We start from the raw sequence: 17,500 nt of genomic DNA on the forward strand, positions 1-17,500 counted from the left end.
TAAATGAACACATTTGCACGAGAAGATTAATTGATCCTTGTATGATGGTGGTGTTGGTGGTGGGGAGGGGTGGTCATTAAGGGTAGCACACGCCATTTGCCAGTGAACGGTACGGTAGTTTTCCCAGCAAATGTTACCCCTTTTGAAGTTACACTCCAGTTGCGTTTTGTTTGTTTTCAAAAGGTCAGTCGAAAGGTAGGTCAAACAATGCCAATCAACTTTAATGTTGTTGTTTAAGCAGTATAAAAACTACCTCTACTTTATTGGATTGCCAGCGTGAGACAATGAGACCTTCGTTGACTACAGAAATTCGCGAAAATGTGACTCTAATTAAGCTGCGAATTTAGTAACATTAAGACATTGTTAAAAACCATTTTCTAATATTAGCATAGTAACATTCAACATCGATAAAATCGTTTTAATAGCCAGAATACGTTATACTAAAAACATATATCACTCAAATAATTTTTAATCGACAATAAATCCGAACACAAAAAAGGCAAATGAAGTGAAACAACCCTTCTTGCGGCCGCTGATGTTTTTGCTGGCTGCTGGCACAACTGTAGTTTGTGATGTTTGATTGAGCTCCACGCTTGGCCTCCCCGTGGTGCAAATTGGTGGCTGATTTATTGTCGATCGCTTGCATACTTCATTACATCATCGCTGGCCGCGGCTAGAACGTAAAATCCAATCAAACGGCCCTATCGAAATTAGGTTAGCGGCCATCTCGATCTGGGTCACGCTCGGAATCGACGCTCGGGAGAAATTTTCGGCCGATTCTCACCCCAGACACCCCCCTCCGGCACGGCACGCGGCCCAAGGCGTGGAAGATGCTGCTGCTGCTGCTGCTGTTGAGCTGTTATCACAACGGTATCCGTGGCCGATCGGATCGTGCATCCCGGTGTGATTGGTCTGGGCGGTGCGTAACGCGTTCTTTATGATTAGCGCACACACAGGCAGACGGAGCGTGCTGCAGCAGCCAGTGCGGAGTTGATTGAGCCGAGAACGAACCCTCTAATCTTGGTCGCTTCCGTGGCCAGCATCCGTTAGTGCTGGCACCGGCAGTGTCGGAGCTAGCGGTACTCCTGCTCCCGGCCAAGCCAAGCACCTTGTAAAGTGGTGGCGTAATCACAGGAATGTGAAATTAATCTCGGGAGCACGCTGGGAGCACCTTCTCAGTGAGGTTTGGTTGCGCTTCATTCCACATCGATTGCTGGGGGATAGTTTCTCCGCGATCGATTGCATTACGATTGGTGGTAGCATGCCACGCGTGCCCCAAATGTAGTGACAGTGCGCTGGAGTAGGCTATGGCGCGTTTACTGAATAATAGGCAGTTGCTTCTAAAGGAGCACCAGGAGTCTGCAAATGACTGAACATCAGGAATATACTTTTGATAACCATCCCGCTCAAACGGAAGGTCGACAGGTGCGCCCTAGAACCTGAAGATGATCTGTGTGAGTAGGCGAAGCGAACCGATACACCACACCGGCAAACAATAAAACACGAGCCCACCATCAAGCATTATAACGTCAGTAGAACCATTATGATGCTGCTTCTGCTGCTACTTTTGCGCCAAACTTCGTCGGCAGATTAGCGGAATGTAACTGTTTGCTGTTCAAACAGAATTGGCCGCCTCAATTTCTCTCTGTTTCTCTATCTATCGTACCATTGCCAATAGATGTTCTCTTTTTAACGGCCAATAATCGGGATGCCACAAGAAAACTCTTGGCAAGGCTGTGTTTAGTGTTTTTCGTCGATGTTTTTCCCATGCCCCTGGCATACCGAATTGTGAGTGCGAATTCTTCTAGCGAGAAATGTGCCGCAACCGCAAAAGAACGTTAATGTTGGCGTTAATGATCGAGTTATCGAAATTATATCGAGAATTATGCTTTGCGCCCCCTTTTTTGGTCCGCGCTCAATCAATCGCTGCTACCATCACCGTCCCAGTGTACCGGTGTCTGACTGTTCTAGATTGTAGATTCTTGGTTCCTCCGGTCCAGAATTAGAACTGTTTTCGTGCCGCGATAACAGGAACCAGCGGAATCGACCGTGATTTTTAAGCACCCAAACCACCTCTCGAACAAACGATTTCAACGATCGAGTAAGCGACGAGCGATCGTACGGCACAACAACCACATCCGAGATGTACCGTTCCGCTCGAGAGAGTGAGCGAGAGCGAGAGGCATAGACGGCCAAGAATAGGCCACTTCTGGTGGCCGCATTTTTTGCGCCGCAATTCGGCAGAACGGCAGTTACGGCGCCTGGGGAAAGGGGAAAAGAGGGAACTGTACACAAGAGGCAAATGGCATGGTAAACAGCGCGGATCGCAGATTCTGTTTGCTGATCGCCGTGAGTCAGGTGTGACAATTGGCAGCCGCGAACCTGATTTCCCGATTGCTTCCCCCTCCCCCTCCCCCGAAAAAGCGGCCTTTCTGTTGACACATTGTGAATTAGAAATTTGAGTCAAAGCGCTGCGCGATGCGCGCTTCCTCTCTCTGCTAGCGCCCCTTAATGCGGGGTCCTCGATCGTGCTTCGATCGGTGGGTGCGCTTTGTAGGTCGCCGAGCTGGTGTGCCGTGTTGGTTGAAAGTGAATATCATTGAAGAGACCGAGAAACGGGAATCTGATGACATATCGAGAAAGTTTTCGGCCTGGCAAAGGGATGAGCTTGGGTGTGTTTGTGTCTGTCTGTGTTTGCTCATCACGTCACACGTCACGTCGGTGACGATGATCGGTGTCGTGAAATTGGAATCAAGGCACATCTCCCGGGAGGTGATTCTGGGAGATCGATGGATCAGTATTGGAGGTTTTAAATGGGTAGAACGCAGTCCGCTAACGTTTCTTTCGGTCAGAATGACACAAACACCATCGGAGACATTGTAAAATTGAGGTTAGGGTGATTGAGCTGCGTGGAACGCGTCGAATGCAGAAACAGAAGACGAAGAAGCTTCCGTTCCTCATCCAAAGGCTCTACTAATCAATGGTCTATTCAACAACCGCTTATGCCCTGTACACAGAGGGTTTGTCCATCTTTGGACGACGGTTTGCAGCCCCCAACAATTGACAGTTTCATGAGGAAGACCCTGGTACAACGTCCTCGGTATCGATAACACACGATCACCGCCTCGATCGCCACCGCAGTTGGTCGAGGGCAACTGTTATACTCTGGGTGTGGAACTCGTTCGCACACCACAACACCAGTCGCTCTGTGTGTTGGTTCGTGATAGCAGCGGCAGTGTACAAGCCAGCGCTCGCGCGCGCGCAACCGTGTAGTGTACCGGTCGGTCAGTCAGTACTCGCCCGACCCGTATTCCCGTTATGTCCTGGATTCCTCGCTCCACACCCGGTTCGGTTGCGGCCGCGGTGAATGTGGGACAGCCGGTACAGCGGGTGCATGCGCGGAAGGGGGGTACGTGGAGCAGAGCTCTCTGTGATGGGAGTTTGCTGCTACCGTCGCATACGCGCACTCGGCAAGTGTTGCTGTGCGCATCCGATACATTGACCAGGTGTGTCAGCTGCCATCAGCTCAAATGGTGGCCGCAATGTTTTTTTTTGCGATGGCGCACAGTGAGGTGACGGATCGTATTTGCGAAACGCAATTCCTGTGGTTCGATCGTCTGCTCTGTCGCTGGCCTATCAGCGAGACCTAGTATTCCGGGCACGACATCGAAGGGGTTCCGCGGTGACAAACGAGGCGTCAGACATCCGTCATGTGAGCGTCGTGGTGTCCAACCAATGACCGATGAGTCTGCTTTTAGATTGGCTCGAAAGGATCCGAGGACCGATCAACTTTAAGGCATAAGCGGGTTCTGGTACGATGGCATCGACGGATGGAACCGTTGCCTATTTAAATTATGACCGAGCGCCGTGTCTGTCTATCCGTGAAACGATTTAATATTCTTGACAAGACAGGGAGTTTGCAGCAGATGCAGCACGCTGCAGCGTTCAATGCAATAGGTGCTGAGAGGCTTTAAATTTAAATGGCCACTACGCATGAACGGCGTGTTTGTTCCGGGAACGGACAGCATACGTAACGGGAATACGGTTCAATGAAGGCAATTTAGAAGCAAACGGCTTCCAAAGAAGGTGCAGCGCTTGGTACTCGTGATGTAAGGTGACGTCAGATTGATGTTGAGCTTACTCTTCCACCGATAGCACCCTCTCTTGCGTGATGTCTCGCGATGTCTTACCTGAAATGATAACAAAATGAAGAAAGGTAAGTTACATGCCACAAACATCCACTAATGTGGTTCAATTTACAAACACTTAAGCTACAATAATCACACAATTCCCATCCGCCTCAACAACACATGTAGAACATTGGCACTCATTTGCATGAACCGCGATTGTCGGACCAAGATCGAGCACGAGGGTCGTGCTGCTGCTGCTGCTGCTGTAAATCTGTCATATCGCTTTACAGCTTGGCATCAAATCGGTTTATGACGAGCGTCCGCTTCCAAACTGACGAGGAACGAAAGCAGAACCCTCGCCACGCCATTTTATGGTGCACCTTCACCAGCATCGATGAGCGAGAAGCAAAAGACACCATTCATCGTTTCACGTTTTGTGCGAGACGATGAATGATGAGTCGCCACATTTTCGCCTCGTTTTCGGAGGTAAAAAAGAGAAAGTAATTGGCAGAGTAACCGATGAAAAGATATTGCCCAAAATACTCCCGATCCTCATCCATCGCACAATCTGATCCATCGCTCTAATAGCAGGTTACTCCGGAGTGTCCGCGCGAACAGCGAAACTGCTCATTTGCCTCCCTTCCCTTGGGGATCTTCTCCCAATGCAATAACAATAACCGTTACGAAGCCGTCCTCCCAGGGTTCCGGTTTTCGCCACCCCAAAAGGATCCACCTAGTGGCACAATGCTACTGCAATAATAATGGGGTCCTAAAATTAGCCAACTCGTGGCCGCCATTCTTCTTCTTTTGCTGACCAAACAAAGAACCCTCCCTCGTACCGCAGCCGCTGAAAAAAAAAACTCCGGCGATCGGTTGGATACCGTAAAACTTTCACTCTCGCTGCGGCCGCGACTGGAACGCTGGCTGGTTTTGTGATTATTGTGTTGGCGTGGGGTTCAAATTGGCAAAACTGAATACCACACAAGCACACAATGCCACACAGAGGGACAAAAAAGGCATTCCTCGGACACACTGACCGGTTGCTGCTAATTGTATGTGCCTTCTCTGGGGACCTCCGGCCCAAAAGCGTCCGTCAAAGACAAACACGAAGCCCACGCCCGGGTCCGCCGCTGCTGCTGCTGCTGCTTGCTGCAGGTTGTGTTAATATTTTTCTTTCCGTCAAAAATGTTAGCGAAACGGGAGGGCGCCGTGAGGTAAGGACACAAGAATAACATTAATGATTTGCTTCCCCTTCGGATAACAAAACCGTTTCTCTCCGTGCGCCCACGGATGTTATTTTTTGCTGGTGAAGCGAAAAAGAATGCCGAAAGAGTCTCCAAAGATGGGCAGCTGGTAAATCTCGAGAATTAATCTCCAAAAGAAGCAACCACTGGGTTGCCTGGAGGCCAAGGTCTTGGCACTAGAATGAAACGGCGGGCGGACGGGCGATGAAAAGCGAAATCTTTAAAGAGCTTCACCTGCGCGACCACCGAACTGGAACTCTGCACTGGTTCCGTTGGGGCTGTTTTTTGGGGAGAGGGTGGTGGTTTTTACTTTCGTCGCATGCGAAGAACTCAACTCCACTGCCAGCGCCATGCGCACTTGCGATACTTCTAGGGATGCTTTCTTCTCTCTATCCCCTCCGCCTGTCTCTCGTTCACTCGTTCTGCGTCATCAAAGCGTGAAAATACGCCGTGTGCACTCGCTTCGAACGGGAGAAAAGTGATTTCCCTCGCCCCGGGTTTGTGTTGTGGCCTTCATAGTCCCTGTTGATGCATTCTACGAGACAGAACTACGGAACGCCCGGGCTTTTAGTGAGTTTCGGCGCAGCTGTAGAGTGAAAGTGTACGCGGCGCGCGGCGTTACCGTCACGGATCCTCAATTCTTTCTCCTGATCAGCACAATCACGATCAGATCATCAGCATCTCCACTCCACTGTGATTGATTTCCTTTTTTTTTTTGACTCACAGATGAGGCGTCGCTTTAACTTTCCCACTCCGGCACTCGGCATCGATCACCACGGAAGGAGTCCGCTAATTAGTACCGGTTGGATTAATGATGATTTTGGGGGATTTTTAAAGCGCAACCATGAGTAACCGCGTGCCTATCAGCGGCCATAATGTCGCGCAATTAACATTGATGATGACGATGTCGCCGTAAACCCCCCCCCCCCCCCCCCTATTGCCCAGCCCCGTCGTTTACTGGCGTTTATGTTGCTCGCTCGGAGAGAAAATTGATTTTTCGTCGTGCTGTGGCCAAGTTTGACCATGTTTTTGGGTTGCACTAGCACCAGTCCCTACAGATTGTGGTGTCATTCCATCGTTGTGCTTGCTTGCCACTCGGTTATTCGTGCACCACGTCTCTTGGTCTAGGTTGGCGATGGGAAGCAGGTCTTGCCTTTGCCCCAGCTGTCCCTGTGGATGGTGCAATCATGAACCCCCCCCCCTCCGTCCATAGAACACGATGCCATAAAAATCCTATAAAACCTCGGCCTGCAAAGCGGGAGAGAGAAGTACAATTTCAGCGCTGGTACTCAGGGACTTTAACTGCGCCACCGTGTGTCCGAATGGAAACAGTCCAAAATTGTGACGGACCAATTGTAAAACACGAACATTTGATGGCGCACTCCGTCACTGTCCTTTGGTGCGACATGAAAATGGCATGCGGAGGGCTTTTGGTACATCCGGCCAACGGGAGTGGTGGACCAACAACCTCGACCTGGTTCGCGTGAGCAGCAGCAGAAAGAGAAGCGGCCGCGAGGCAATGAAAGTGAGGGAATGAAACCGGGGAGAGGGAGCTTCAATCACCTCGCAATGTCACTTGGGAAGCGAATTTTAGGAAGATGAGCAGCAGCAAAAGCCAAGACCACTTACGGTGACGCTTTTGGCTGAGCCGCTTTTCGGTTTTCATGCCGGAATGGTGGTTGGGTCCGTTTCCCTCTTCACCAGACGCCGCCAGACGGTCGGTGAATCAGTTAGTCAGTCAGTAAGTCAGCGGGTCGCCGGCCCTGGACAGTGGCGTTGTGCGTGCCGGTTGGTATTTGGTGCCGCCTCACCTCGTTCGCCCTCTCTCTCTTTCTCCCCTTCTCTAGTTGCCAGTTTGTTTCCATCTCTCCCCCTTCCCTTTGAGTGTCTTCCATGGCGTGTTCCATTCGTTCATGGGCCTGTGCTCACGAAACATTTTTCGGGTTTTGTGGGATTGATTTGACGGTTTATGATTTTTCAGTATGGTCCACGTTCCGGGAGGGCCCGGATTTAGGTTAGTGAGACAACGATGGCCGCAATTGGCGTTGCGCTTCGGTCGTCGTTGGGGCTTTTGGGCGAGAGGAAGTTTCGTTTACGATCCAGTGGCTTTCTGTGACAAGCAGCCGGTACCGTCTGAAGGTTGATTCCCGGCCGGACCAGCAGGAAGCAGAACAGGGAACAGAGATGGGGAGTAGACGTTGGATGAAACGATTAATTTTGGTCTCCGTACTACTCCGCTACTTTATCCGTACTTGAGCAGAGTGTTTCAATTTCACTTCCGCGAGTAGTTGTGTGGATCAGTTGGATGATCTTGAAGGGGTTATGTCGATGGAACGGAACAACCGCTGGCTTTCATAAGGTCCATCAGGCGTCATCAGTCGATTTCTAAAATTCTATCCAACATCACCGATGGTTTCATCTTTCTGCTCCTCCCTGCGTGCTCCGCTCCGCTGCAGTCGAGCGTCAGGTGATATCGCATCGCATCACAATAAAACAGGAATTCCAATCCGGAATGTCTCGGAATCGGAGTCGGTCTATGTCGAGTCCCGATCGATGCCGATAGAAAGGTGCTGAATTCAACATTCTTCTGCGCACGCTTGTAATGCCTTATCTTGGAATTCCAGCTCTCAAAGAGATTGTTGTCAGCTGCTGCTTGCTGTTAGTATCCCAACATAATCGCTTTTGGGAAAGAATAATCCTTTCCCCTTGCTAAGCGCTAGTCCTTGCCGCTGACGTCAGCTTCTTCAGGCGATTCAGGAAACTTTCTCTCTTCCTCGGAAGGTCTTATTATAACATCCCGTGCCCACTGGAAATAACGGATATTATGACGACGATGCCTGCATAAACACCGAAGCGATGCAGCGCAGTCGACCAGCCGGCAGCGAGGTGTTTGCTGGTTTCCAGTTAGTCCAGTTTCGTTACTAGCTCAGCGCCAGGTCAGCTTTCGCGTAAAAGCTTTCACACACTGCGGTCAGGAAAGGTCAAATGTGTTCGCACGTGTATTTGTGGAATATTTAGTTTGGAATTCAACGGGCTGTGGGTGATGACGATGATCATGATGCTTTGCATAACTGATATGGCTCTGGCCGTTGAATTGCTAATGAACGAGCGTATGAATTTTTCGCCAACATCATTTCGGCGGGGTGCCAACATGGAAAAAAAATTCGCTCCCGCTCCCTCCAGCCCTGAGGGGGCATCACCGGTCAGCGAAATGGTTCGTCTCCTTTTTTTTTGGGGAGGGGGGGAGTTTTTCGATAAATAAACATAAATTTATCTACAAAGTAGGACCCTTTGGTGGGTGGTGTGCGGTTATCTACAAAACTGGACACCACTGCCGGATGCAGTGACCGGTTCGTTTTACAGTTTTGCACGGCAAAGTTTGCAGTTTCTCCTTTGGCGAGCACTGGCGAACAAACAAGTTTTTGCGCCATTTTTATGCGCGAGTTCCGGATAGGGCGGGCGGGCGCGCATAAAAGAAGCGAAAACACCTCAAACAATGACCCATACCAATTAGACACGCTATCGGGACATAAAAAAGGATATCTCTACCCCTCGCGCTCTCTCTCTCTATTTCTCGCTCTGTGCGCATGTAAAGAGGTTGCGCTTCTCCGGTTCGGAAGATGAGCTCATCGGCGGCACTATGGTGCCCGTGGTTTGCTATCATTTGGACGTCAAAGCGGCATCCAGCACACACGGTTTTCGGGTAATTGTCGCCGGATTCCAGTGCCAGTGGGGCCGGAAATTGTGCAGACAGAAGAAGAGAGCAAACGAGAGAGAGAGAGAGCATCAGTGCGTCGCGCCATGGTTTCACTTTCCATCGAAAGCCCCGAAAACCATTTTTGGTCATCGACACATCCGTGCTCGTGCGCTCATCGCGGGGTCCGTAATTTTGGACGTTGACTTCTCGTACCCTCGACCGCTACTGGTGTCCGGTGGTCGCGGTACCGGATTGATCGAAAAACGAAATCGAAACCGATCGATCGAACGGTTTCAGCGATGTGGATGCTACGATTGGCAAGAAGCTGCTGCTGGTCGAAGCGGGAAGAAGCACCGCGTAAAGAGCACCGACCGCGACCCTCCCAGACCAACACTTTAATCAAATTTCAATTTCCCGTTTGCCCGGTTTTTTTCCGAGGAAAAACGATCAACACGGTGAGTGGATCGGAATGGAATGGATCTGGTCGGCGGCACGCGAACGTCAGTTTCGAGCTGGAGATGTAAATCGGGCGCATACTTCCTGTTCCTAGGGTCCCCTTTCGCGCATAAGGGCTTTGCCTGGCGCTCGCTGAAGCATCCGAAACAATCGATTGAACGCGGACGGCGGCTATGATTAATCAGCTGCACGATTCATCCCTCTTTCTCTCGCTTCTCGTTGTGTGATAGAGCTTCCTCCCGGAGAAAGGAAAGCCAATCCAGTCCCACTCTCAAAGTGGCCAAACTCGAGTGGAAAATCGAGCGCGAAAAGCGTGACACACGGGCACCAGAGTCGTGAGTGCGGCGATGAGTCACGCGCGAAAGGGCTTAATCGTGGCCAACCAATCGAGCGCAAATTCATCATCTCGTTTGGCGATCGATTGGACGATCCTGCACCGGCCCATGAAACCGAAGAGACCACGCGAAGAAGACGATGCGCCGTTTTCTCCTTCTTCCCTAGTCCAGATTCCTGGCTTCCGATGGCATCCTCCGATGGCTCGACGGCTTTCTCTTCATTGGCAATGCACGGAAGGCAAGTGTTCGGGGCCTTCCTTTCTTAAGGTCGGGAACTGCTGCGTGAATAGCGTCTGCACTGTCTGCGCGGCTTATCCGATCGATAAAGCAATGAAGCAGCATAAAGCCCTGTTCACCATTCTGTTGTTTTGCGCTGGAAAAGAAAAAGTTGCACGAGGGATTAACATAAATAGAATCCACGGGCCGGGCGACGGCGGTTATTATCCTGCAGATCAGCGATCACGTTTCGCGCGGCATTCCATACGAAACACCGCACGTGTGGCGCTGTCATTGTTGTTTTAGGGGACCTGTTTTATGGTGCGTCGCTGTCGCGCTTTCTCGTGGTGGTAAATTTCGTCAACCGCGCGTGGCACATCGATTCCACCTGACTACCGGACTGACGGACTGATTGATTGATGCGATCCAGACGAAACGCCATGATGGTGGGCGCGCGGGAAGTGTGTTCGAGGCCATAAATAGCTTCGCATCATCTCGACACTCCTTCTCATCTCTCGATTGGCTCCGGTTTTTACCAGAGAGAACTTGCGTTCTTCCAGCTGCTGAAGGAGATGCAAACCGAGAACGTTGCGAGAGCTCAAACGAGAGCCAGCAGCTGTTGTGTTGTTGATGCCGATGGTGGCCGTGTCCGTTAGAAGGTATTTGACCTCGAGAGCGCGGTTTATGCAAGGAACGCTGAACCAGTCCAGCAGATCGCTACACTGCCGGCACGCCGGTTTTTGGCCACTCGGCCATTGGACACGCAGGGCCACTGGCTCGGGGAGCTTAAGGTTCCGCGATTCAGGCTGAACAGATTCACCGTTCTAAAGCGATCGCTGCGCTGCTCTTGAGATGGTCGGAATCAATTAGCGGGCATAATTATGACAGCAAGCCAGCAGAGAAGAAGAAGTAGAAGGAGCGCCAGCTCCGTGTTTTTTCGGACAAAAACCCACCAAATATGTTAATGTTTTATGAGTGTAAATGAGTATTTTTTTTTGTGGTGCTGGAATTACTCACCACCAAAACGACTTTCCAATACCTGCAGAGCACTAGCTGGTTGGTCTTTCCAATCCGTTTTTGAACTGGTTATGTGGATCGCCGCAACCTATCTCGAGGCAGGGTAAACATTGGCATGACGCATTGTTGGATGAAATCATTCCAACATTTTATGAACCTCGCACACGAGTCTTGGGTTCGTGATCGTGAATCGCCCTCACCCTGGCACCTTAAGCCAACAATGGCGCATTGCATTCGGTGCTGTCGCCGTGCCAAAAGTGTCATTTCAGGGCTTTCACTTCTGGGATTGGGTGTCCCCGGGTCCAGCCGGCTACTTCTACTTCCGGGACGCATGTCACCGTCGGCTACGCGGCGGCGCTAGTGTGACACATGTCGTGTGAAATTAAACCCCAGGAATGCATTAGACAGGCCACCGCCAATGGCTGGCACAACAACAGGTTCGGAACGGAGCGCTCCAAGCAGATGGTCTTAGCTCGTTCGACCATATGGCCAGAGTCCGCTCTCCTTACCGGGGGGAGCCCCGTACACCGTGAGCGTTGCGCTTTCAGTGTCAATAAGAACGATGAAAGTGAGTTAAATGTATGTTTATCGAATCATATTTACACATCCAACCCCCTTTGGACTTCGCTCGAAGCTTCGTTCACCTTCGTGGTGCAGCTCTTTTGCTTCTTCTTCCCGTTCCGGACCGTTTCCCATCCCAAACCCCATCATTGACTCACGATTTTCCTCTGCTCACCATCTCCCCACTACTTTTTTGTATCCTCGTCCTCCTCTGCAAAGGCTTCGAGGCGCACTTTGCATCCACATTGGCCAGGAATGGCGCACAGAACCCCGCGTCTCTCTCTCCTGCACGCTCTCTCTCTCTCTCTCTCTGCCTCTCTCTGGGGCACCCGAAACCCCGAACGGTAGTGGACGGTAAAGCATTTTCCCATTGACTCGCGTGATGGTGTGGCGATGTAAAATGTGAAAGTGAACTCGCGTGAACTTCGACAGTGGCCATCATCGCCGTCGCCGCCGCCGCCACTGCCAAGACGATTTTCGATTCGCCATTGCATTCGCCTGCGCTCGACCAGCTGTGCAGCCAGATAGAAAGTTGTATGTTCCATCGTCGTCGTCGTTGGCGTCGTCGCCATCAGTTGCCGTTGTTTTTATATGCTTTATGTTGGCCAGCACTCCCCGCCACCCGGTACCAGAACTGCAACTGCATTCAGCTGTCAATGAGACGGTGGAGGGGAGCTTCAGGGGACAACGTAGTGCGGGGACATGTTGAGACAAGGAATTCAATAAACATTAAATCATGCTGCCACAACCGGCACCATGGATGGTCTATTCGATTCGGTGAAGTGCGAGAAAATGATGGCGGAGTAAAGGAGAAGGTGTCATGGTGCGATTTATGCGTTGGATTTATGGAATTGAAAATGCTTCTGTTAAGTGCCACAGGGGAGCCACAGAAGGAAAGTATTGTGATGGTAGATTTCCAGTGAAGTCACGCACTTGAATTTTGATTTTCGATTCAGGCTCCAAGGCTACTAGATTAATTTGAGGGATTTGACATCCAGTGACGGCTTCTGACCTCAAACCGAACGTCCTAGATGACGAGTTCCCATGAAAAAAGATTATTCCGCCTCACCAAATCATCGTGATGATCGTCGCATCACCCAAATCCGAATGGCGATGGCTCCCGGTGCGATAAAACCAATCTGTCACGCTTTCAAAGTACCTCGCCCGGATCGCCTGCGTGACGCATTGACGACAAAACGGTAGTTCACATAGCGATGAGCCATCCGGACGACACCGCGGGTAAAGTTCAGGCCAGGTCATGTACCTCTCACGCTATCCTCACCTTCAGCTGCACACGCAACACCGATTAGCTCGCCGCCAGTGTCGTCGTCATCGAGTACGATTTTGTACCGTTGTAATGTTGCGCCGTTGCGTTAATTTCACTCCCGCTTTTCCCGCTCGTCTTCCCTTTTCCCTCGTGCAGTTGCACCCTTTAGGTGACAACCGTTTTGCGGAAATAACCGAGTGCAATCCGCTCGAACTGTCGCGCAAAGAATGCGAATGTGACCAACCGGTGACCCACACACGTACACAGGACCTGTTGTTGGGGTGGAATGAAGGCAGCGGCCACAGGTTGCGCAATTTCCGGTCCCTAGGTGGGCAGCTCGTCCGAACTGGAGGAGACAGGGAAGTCCGGGCTCTAGCATGTCCAGCACACTAATTGACAACATCCTTCTGAGTGCCTCGCGGCCAGTTCTAACAGTAGATACATTCTCCGGCCTGTCTGGCGCCCTCGAAGGGGTCTGGGGGGCCACTTGGTAAGAAACCGTTCGCCAGCTAACGGTCCGGTGTCGGTGTCTCCCGGCCGATACCAGCTGGTTGATAAGAACTTGCTCTCTCTCTCTCTCTCTTTCTCCTCGCGCTCGGTTGCAAGGTCCGGTTACACAAGGTACGCTGGAACAGCTGGACTTCGACCTACATCCCTCGGTGGATCCCAGGAAGTGATTCGCGCGCACTTCCTTCCAACCGGACCAATCGGCATCTTCGTTGACAGTAACGGCTTCATTTAATGGCGCCCCCAGTGAGTGAGTGAGTGAGTGATGGTGCGTGTAATTGTAATGCGAGTCCGATAAAAGGCCTCGTTTGAGCACCGCACCGAGGTGGTGATTAGGTGAAAATACCCCCCCGCTAAGTAGGGTAATCAGTGACTCCTTTTAGTCGCACGAGTGCGCCTGATCAGCTTCATGGGAAAAAAATGGCCCCGCCTGATCAGCTATGCCGGGGTGGTCAAGAGATGATTTATTGATGAATGATTTATGATGCGAAGGCGAGCGAGCGAGCGCTAGCGGGCGCGTCCATCCGTGCGCCAGTTGATCCTCGTTGAAGGCGGGTTGATGATGGACTTTCTTGGCGGTGCGGCGATTGCGATCATTGTCGTCTCGTTGCCGGTGGACCGGTGAGTGAGTTTTAAGTGATCCATTGTTTTTGACCACGATGCCAGCACGCCGGGGGCGGTGGGGCATCGATTGAGATTTCACCGTGGATGATGATTTATCGTGGCGCTTCTTAGGGGGGGGGGGGGGGGGCATTTGCTGTGGGAGAGTGACTGATCGAGAAAGATAGACGCGTGCCATGGGAACGCCGGTAACAATTGGCCACAATTTAGAAGGCTGCCGACCCCAAATTGTGATCGATTGTGTTTGGTGGATCTTGTGGATCAATACGATTACAATTTATGGACACCCCTCGCACTGGCCGGACCGGAAAGGTATGGTGAGAAGCGATTTCACGATCGAGTTGCTTTAGATGCGCTTGAAGGTGGAGGTTTCGTACTCCGCTGTGATAGCGGTTGTTGCGGAGTACTTTATGGTACCCAAAAACTCCACACTGGAAACTGTTTTATACCGCTTGTCCCAGTTGACCACCCCGAGAGACGCTTCTGTCAATCTCCGATCAGTTGCTGAGGTTGATGAGTCTCAATTGTACTCCAAGTGATCCATTTAGCATTCCCGGTCAGCGGTGTGCTGCTCCACTTGCTCTACTCCCTTTCGCTAATGGACAAGCGTCTTTTCTGCGCCATGATCATGATATCCCCTAAAAATGGCCTCCATCTGTAGACTCCCTGTATTGAAAGGTGGTGTTCTCCATTCCTCAACTCCTGGAAGTTCATCACGAGCACGAGCCGATTGCCAATTTACCTCCCAAAACCCCCGGGGGTGGAAGGAGAGGTGCTTACAATCAGGAATTCGACACAGTCCCTCCCTCCCCCTTCTCCTCTCCCAAACTCCCAAATTCCCTATCTTAATTTCAAATGATTTGTGCCATTTCCAAACCGCGTGCTGCCCATCGCCATATGAGTGCCGCCCTATCTCATCGATCGTGCAGAAGCAGCATGTGGTAGCATCCCACCCTCGAAAAAAAAAAAAAGGTTAAAACGATGGAATGCAGGGCGGAAGGATGAGGAGGAACGGCAAAAATCGTTTTCAACTCGACACCGAGACCTACTTTTTCCGGGCGTCGCGCCGTGGTCCGCGGTCAACTCCCTCGTACCAGGCGTACGTACGGCTGGAAGGGAAATCGATGAATAGCAATCGAGTTTTGGATGGGTCGATACGGCAGCGGCACGGGAGGTGCTAAGCGACTCAATTACCCCTCCATCGGGGGAGACTGATGGACAGTGGCCGTTCTCACGACAGTTTGGTGATCCCCAGGGGAGGGGATCTTGAACGGGGGTTCTAAGACGGAGATCGTCATCATTCACTGGCAGTTTCGCAACACGATGTTATCGACCTTCCTCTATTCTCCTTTTCTTCGCAGACAGACAGACCGGGAGCTGAGCATAATTAGATGATCAGAAGGAACAGATTGATACGAGAGCGATACGACTCTAGACGCCAGTTGGGATCCGAATGAGATACCAAAGGAGATCAGAAATGAAGGAGTTACGATTGAACCGATTGAAAGACCCCCGCATTGGCCTCTTCAACGACCTAAACCAAATTTGAAACCGGAGGCTTCGCATCCAAGACTCAGATCGAAAAGGCGCCTCGCGCCTCATGACGATGACGAATGGTGATCGTAGGTACACAAACACCGAGCCACACATACATGCGCTGCTCATTGCGTTTCTATTACGGGGGCCCCATTACGTCAATGAAAGAGACCATCGGAACATCGGACCGGAACGCGGAAAGCCAGAGAAGCAGATTAGGTCACCGAATTCTTGGCCGGCCGGTCGACTTGGATCGGCAATCAATTTCTAATCAAAAAGCCCACAAACAATTACCGGAGAAACGATCTTTTCGGACGATCGCCCGGATCGCCTCGGATGCTTTCCCACCGGCCGATTCGGTGCGGAACCGTGAAAACTGCAACCGATCGATTTCGTGACCGAATATTGGAAGACTTCCCTGGCCCGAGCATGGGGGCCTTGGCCTTGGTTGAGTGCGTGGCAGTCCACCGCGAGGGTACTACACCTTTAATGGTCTCCGCCGTCCGCGCGTCCGTTACATAAATTGATTCAGGTGATCCGAATAATGGTGATAATTAAAAGTAAGCTCGAAAAAGAAAGCGCAACCGATGAGCTTGTGATTAATTACCGGAGCACTGGATCGCTGCCTGTCTGTCTGTCGGTCGGTCGATGTGGCTGCGTAAACACGGCCACACCAGCGAGCGAGCACTCACAGGAGGTGCGTCCTCATCGTCCGCACCGAAGGCTCCACTCACTCACTGGTTGGCATGTTGGTGGATTTCTGGAGCAAACCAGCCGCAACATCAATGGCCATGCCATGCTTCGGAATCGAGGGCCCGCACTCACCATACCTGGTTCCCCCGCTCCGTCGCCCCGGGTGGCCAGTTTGTTGGTGTGAAGTGATGGATGCGTATGGATCGGCCACACCGATGAAGCGCCGATAACCTCCTTCTGGACCTGGCCACCTGACTGCCTTCGTCGCAAGTGTTGTTTGGCCCGGGATTGCTCCACCCGGGTTTTACCTCCACTGGTGTTCAGCGATCACCTACATCACGATTACACGCATGCAGAGATCAATTATGGCCCCTCGCAACAGCAGCAGTTCCGGCCTCGTGTGCACAGTTCTCGAATCTCGTGATGCTCATTAGGGAAAAGATCGACCATTGCGACGGCATGGTTCGTGCGCTGTTTAGCGCGCTGATCTCGATCTAAATAGGAGCGACACAAAACAGAGTGGAGTGGAGTGAAGCATCGGACGGCGCGATAATTATGCTTCGATCGTGCGCTGGTGCAGCGATCGGTTGTTGTATAATATCATAATTATCGATCGCTACCATCAACAACGCCGGCGTCGAGACCGAGCTCGGTGATTGATCGAGCCATCAACAGTCGATCGTAATGGGCGCGTCTTCCCGCCCGGGCTGGATGATCTTGCTGCTAAACCCGCAGCACCATTTCCGCAATTAAGGGATCCGGATCGGGACGGACGGTCACGGTCAGTGGGACAGTTGACGAGGTGCAATTGAGATGTTGCAGGAAGGAGAAGTAGGGTAGATAAAATGAATGGTGGTACTGGTGATTAATTTCAATCGTAAACAAGTGTTTTCCATAAAAAAAGTGTTCTTGGAGTCTTCAAAAGGTGTTTGCGTGCACGTTGAATAATTGCAAAAGATGTTGATCAATGTTGTATACCTTCTTTAAGGTTTGACAGGAAAACTGCCTTAAAAAGGAACACGAATTTCTATTTTATAATTCTTCATAAACTATTTCTTCAATTGCTACTGATAGAGTTAAAGAAGTTTCGACCTTCGTTGTCATTTTCCGCTATTTGAATTTACTGCAACTATCGATATCTATTTGTATTCCTTCTCTTTTTTTTTCAAACAACCAGATAGTTATCAGCTGTTGAAGTCATGGAAACGAAACTTGACTTT

At 51.0% G+C, this 17,500-nt stretch overlaps 1 protein-coding gene across 1 annotated transcript in view; it reads right to left on the reverse strand.

The window, feature by feature from the left end:
- Positions 1-7,040, reverse strand: part of LOC126577029 (serine protease filzig) — a 20,304-nt gene extending 13,264 nt beyond the window's left edge. The window contains exon 1 of the mRNA XM_050238398.1: positions 7,004-7,040. Coding sequence (XP_050094355.1) covers positions 7,004-7,040 — 37 coding nt within the window. The remainder of the gene's footprint in view (positions 1-7,003) is intronic.
- Positions 7,041-17,500: the final 10,460 nt, after the last annotated feature.

Source organism: Anopheles aquasalis, chromosome 2 (assembly GCF_943734665.1).
Source record: "Anopheles aquasalis chromosome 2, idAnoAquaMG_Q_19, whole genome shotgun sequence".
Taxonomy (NCBI): domain Eukaryota; kingdom Metazoa; phylum Arthropoda; class Insecta; order Diptera; family Culicidae; genus Anopheles; species Anopheles aquasalis.